Source organism: Cucurbita moschata, unplaced genomic scaffold (assembly GCF_002738365.1).
Source record: "Cucurbita moschata cultivar Rifu unplaced genomic scaffold, Cmos_1.0 Cmo_Scf00045, whole genome shotgun sequence".
NCBI classification, from domain to species: Eukaryota; Viridiplantae; Streptophyta; class Magnoliopsida; order Cucurbitales; family Cucurbitaceae; genus Cucurbita; species Cucurbita moschata.
The window spans coordinates 605,307-610,520 of record NW_019268561.1 but is presented as its reverse complement, the minus strand read 5'-3'; the positions used below and the strand labels follow the sequence as shown (position 1 = coordinate 610,520).

The 5,214-nt window shown below is 34.3% G+C and overlaps 1 protein-coding gene across 5 annotated transcripts in view; it reads left to right on the top strand.

Moving 5' to 3' along the window:
• Positions 1 to 3,687, top strand: part of LOC111434683 (serine/arginine-rich splicing factor SC35-like) — a 5,795-nt gene extending 2,108 nt beyond the window's left edge. Inside the window, exons 6-11 of one of the 5 annotated variants that reach the window (XR_002708983.1) lie at positions 141 to 401; positions 486 to 726; positions 811 to 919; positions 1,205 to 1,928; positions 2,508 to 2,616; positions 3,455 to 3,687. Coding sequence is in view for 1 of the 5 variants with exons in the window: in XM_023072158.1 (XP_022927926.1) it covers positions 141 to 401; positions 486 to 726; positions 811 to 816 (508 nt within the window). In the remaining 4 variants the exon portion in view is untranslated. Of the gene's footprint in view, positions 1 to 140; positions 402 to 485; positions 727 to 810; positions 1,134 to 1,204; positions 2,617 to 3,454 lie in introns of those variants that run through there. The other 4 variants (XR_002708982.1, XR_002708985.1, XR_002708984.1 and 1 more) reach the window with 4 other exon arrangements.
• The last annotated feature ends 1,527 nt before the right edge of the window (positions 3,688 to 5,214 follow it).

The following is a 5,214-nucleotide window of genomic DNA, read 5'->3' as shown; positions in this document are numbered from 1 at the left end:
TTTTTTTTTTTTTTTTTTTTTTTTTTTTTTTTTTTTTTTTTTTTTTTTTTTTTTTTTTTTTTTTTTTTTTTTTTTTTTTTTTTTTTTTTTTATATATAATTTTTTTATTCAAGTTACTAATTAAAATTTCTCACTTTCAGATATCGGGATGATTACAGAGATAGGGACTATAGGAGGAGAAGCAGAAGTAGAAGCAGAAGCTTGGACAGGAGTGATCGTGATAGGCGGGGGAGAGAAAGAGAGAGGGAAAGAGACTATCGCAGGCGGAGCAGGAGCATCAGTCCCAGGCGGCCTAGTCCTGATTACTCCAAGGGGAGGGGAAGAGGACGCTATGTAGATGAACGTAGAAATCGCAGTCGCAGCCATAGCCGAAGTCGTGGCCGTAGTCGTTCTGTTAATAGGTTCTAAAGATATTACAATTTTTATCCAGTTGGTTAAAAGTGTGGAATTTTACTTTTAATCAGCCCTTTTTCTACATATTACAGTGCTTCTCCTGGTAGACGAAGCCCTAGTCCTCGAAGGAGTCTGTCTCCTCGAAGGAGTCTTTCACCACGAAGGAGTCTTTCACCTCAAAGGAGTCTTTCACCTCGAAGGAGTCCATCTCCAAGGGGTGAAAGTCCTGAAAGAAATGGTGATGGTGGAAGGTCTCCAACTCCTAGGAGTGTTTCACCACGAGGTCAACCTGCTGATTCACGAAGCCCATCTCCACAAAACTCGGATGTCGATGTAAGTTGCTTTATGAGCTATTTTGGGTGATTAGTCTGGACTTGATTAAAGTAGTTAAGTTTTTACCTGCTTTAATTTTGACAGAAGTGAATACTGATGGATGCAAGGAGAACTGTGGACATAACCGAGCAGTGCAGGAGTGAATGCTCTGAGGACACTCGATTAAAAATGTTGACTATAAGTTCTAGTTTTGGTAGGACTTTTCTATGATGTTCATTATCATATATCGAGCTTAATGTGCCTTATCTACTATCTTGTATCTGTTTGATCCTTTTCGGCTCTGCAGTTTGTATCCTTATTTCCAGTCATAGGATATAGCTTGGGACATGTTCTTCCTCTTTATTTCTGTTCTCTACCATGTAGTAATACTTTATTTTGAGTATTTTTGGTGTCCTTTTCTTTTCCCAGTGTTTTTCTTTTCCTTTTCATATGTTTGAGCTATCCTGATTCATCATGAATCCTCTATTGGATTTTATAGTTATGTTCGGGATAAGATTGAATGGCGCCTGATTGGCGGATGTTGATTTTGTGGCTGTTGATGCTGTTTCTATGTCATAGATGGGTGATCGTGACTTTGATGCTGGTTGCAGCAGTTTGCTGATTTATCAGTATGATTGTCTATGCAGTATGATGTTGCTGTGGACAGTGTCTTTACTAATATTCACTGGATGATAATATATCGGTAAGGTTTATGGTCACGTTTAAATGTTTTTAGAAACTCAATTATGCTTTAGGGTTTGATATTTGACCTGATTAATCCATCTGGCCTATCCAAATTTTGTAATGTTTCGCCTCACCTGCAAGGAGATCTAGAGGGCCTTGATATATAGGTTTGACCCCACCTATGTTGATCAATTTTTATACTCGGCTGATGATGCATTTGAGAGGTACTGATATTAATGGCGAAGGCTGGTTTAAGAAAACTTAGCTGCAGGTTTGAACTTCGCATCAGAACATGAGTAGCCATGGTAAACATAAGTTTATAGTTTTGTGTATTGTTTGAAGGGGTGGATTTAAACTTACAGGTTATTATCCCAAACTTTTAGATCAATCTCTTGCTGCTTGATGTGCTGACTGACTTATTGTAGTTTTTGGGATACACATTGTTGCTGTGGTGTTTGATAGCAGATACCTCGATTGATGTACGATAGACATTGGCTTGACTGATTGATTCTGTAGCGGCCTGTTGCTGCCCTTGAGGGGTGAGGCTGGCAATGATGTTTGCAGTTGCTTTGACATTGCTTGCATTGATGTTTGCTTATAAAGTTCTGCATGTAAAATTGTATACCTCACGTCTAAAAGAAAATTTATTTAATAAAAATTCTACCATTAGTTTGCAACATTCAACGCCAGTGCACGTGTACAGTTTTGTGAGGGTTGGTCAGATTGCTATTTGTTTGGTTTATGCTGCTTTTTTCTGCAACTACTTGCTTTTGGGTCGAAAAATATTGCCCGTCTGATTTTGTCTATTGCTTTTTGTGTGTTCTCTAAAGTGATATTTTGAATGCCTCACTTGGCAGTAAGGCTTATATAACCAAAATTGTCAGTATTTTGTTGAGTATTCGTCCAAGTTTTGTTTTTTCTCCTAACAAAATGAGAAATACTAGCAAATATCGTGCATTTATTCCCAAATGCCTGTACACATGCACATATGTATATATTCCCTTCAGTTTGTCCTACGTAGGACATTTTCTTGCTAGTGAAGTGGTAAGTCTTTTCTTTTCTTTTTTTTGCTTTTTCCTTTTTCTCCTAGAAATGAACTTTTAAGACATGTGGTTCAGGGGCTTGGTGACAACAGGTAAGCACTGAGGTCCTGATGGATATGCCATGTAGCAAAGCGAGCTGGATATGTAAATAACAATGATAAGTTTGATTGTGCTCGCCTTCTTGGTAAATATTTGGTAGTAACATACATAGAGTGGTAGATTTTCCGATTTGTGTTTGAGTTTGATTCTAAAATTAAGAATATTTTGTCGTAGGGTAGGTTTAGTCCAATTAATGGTTTATGCATCGTTTGTTTCCCATGAAGTTCTTACCATCATTAGATTTTAATGAATTCATATGTATTAATCTTAACTAGTAATGTCTATATGTTTAATAGGTTAATCTTCTGTTACAATGAACAACTTTGTGTTAATAAGTTACTATGATTAAGTTGTATAACGAGTAAAAATTATGATTTTATGAGTGGGTGTTATGTCTATTTCATCTAATTAAAACGTAGATTTGATATTACATCATATTTGGTAACTCAATTTTTTGATCTTTTAATATATGTAGAGACTAAATTACATGTCTAACTTCATCATCATCATTATTATTCTGTTTTAAAGTGCTCTTTGAAATGTTTGGTGGCATTATTTGGAAGTGCCAATGTTTGTACACACTTGGAGGCCTGTAGAAGATGAACTTACAAAGGAGAGTTGATTATTCAATGCTCTGCTGATCTATCATGGGTATTGTCCAAATTATTGTCACATATGTCTCAATCTTTGATTCTTATACCTTTACTGAGTTCAATGAATCAAATGGAGAATCTGGTCGTTCAAATTTGTAGAAAGTTAAACAGGTTGACTTTTGTTCATTGTAAGCTTTGAACCATTCACTTTAGTTAATGGGTTTGATTCAAGCTTATGTGTTGGAGATCTGTTAAGTATCCTTTTTCTCCATCAATTTGTGTGTTGTGTGTTGTATGTGTGTGTTTTAATGAGTTGATTTAGGTGTCCAGGATGAACATGATGGTGGTGATTGAGCAAAACAACATATGAGAGAGGATCAAAAGTTTGAGCAAAGGAAGGAGTTTGATTCTTTTTCGTTGTCTCGTTATCCTCTTCGAATGATTTGCTAGCCTAATGCTACAACTCTCGAGTCGATTAAGCGTCGGAGAGAATTAAATGAGGTATGAGAGCATGTGAGTTGATTGTTAATTTTGTTATGTAATTACACACTCTCATGAATCAAGTTATGTTCAATAAGTTGTTAGTGTTATATTATGATGTCAAACTCGATGATGTCATGTGATAAATAAGATATTTATTATATGGTTATTGTGATCTCTTTAGATCTCATCACATGTGGGGGCACAGAGATTACACCTCACTTTATTTAATTTATTGGATTGAAAATAGAAATAGTTTGACAATTACTATTTTTTAAGGGAAAAGTTTTATTTATGAGGTTTTTTTAAGAAAAATAAATTATAATTGAACGGGAAGCTTCTTTTAATGAAAAAAATCGAGGATTTAGGAGACTGAGTCCGTCTCGACTTATTTCTTTAGAGAGAATTTGTGATATAGATTTTAAATTTTAGCGTAAAATTCACGAAGGTTGTAGGATCAATTCCTTACTATCAAATTCTGTTCTGCGATATTTGATATTTGAGAATCACTGTCAATACCTCAGTGTAGGTCTCCACAGTCTGGGTCTATTTACAACTAGCCAATCAAGAATTGTCAGATGTACTAGTACTAGCAAGTGCATCTTTAATGCAGTCATCGATTCTCCCGAGAGGTCACAATTACCGCGAGCAAACATATTAATGACGAGGAACACATTTTTGCTATTCTACTAATACTTGTACTTGCTCTACTATTCTGCCGAAGCCTGGCCGAGGAAGAATCACGGGGCGTAAAACAGAAAAATATGCTGATTCGGGTTGGGTATACTATATTTAATTTATAACGGAACTAGTCGTACTTTTCAACCCTCCCAACCCTCTTAGCCAGTTGTACTAACAAACTAGATGGTGGGTTATCATAGAAGAGGCCACTCTATGACTAGTTGGTATAGAGGCTGGATGAGAAGTGGTTTATTCAGCCTTACGAGCATACCTACGGTTTATGCTAAGTTGAAAAATTGTATCTCATGAAAAAAAATTGACTTTTCGTGTTAATTGCTATATTTTTACCTTTAATTTGAATAATCTACATTGTCATAAAATTATCAATTTTTGGTTTCTATTCCTTCTAGATATTTTTCTAGAAACCATTTATTCAATTTTACCCTTCTCTTACTTTTCAAATATTTTGTATGGAATAAATCAAATATGTATTTATTTTTTACTCTTAAATTTAGCAATAATAGAAAATTTTGACAATTATTTTTTAATTTTCCAATATATTTAATAATAATTTTACACGTCATCTCGTATACCCTACCCTTGAATAATCATCACAATTTCAAAAGTTGTTTTGAGTGGTTTGAACCAATTTAATTTCAATTTGGCTCAATCTGAATATCTGTAATTAGGTTCCTAAAAATTAACCCAACACAACTCAAAATGCTGTCTAACTCAACAAAATTTTGATGATTTTGGTCGGGTTAATCGAATTTTTTAGTTTATGAATTGGATGTACACCTTTAATTTTTTTCTTTAATATTTTAAAATTCTTTTTTTTTTTTAAAAAACAAAAATTTCTTGGAGATTTTAATACAATTTTGAAGATTTTCTTTGGAAACGTAGAAATTAAAAAAAAAAAAAAAAAAAAA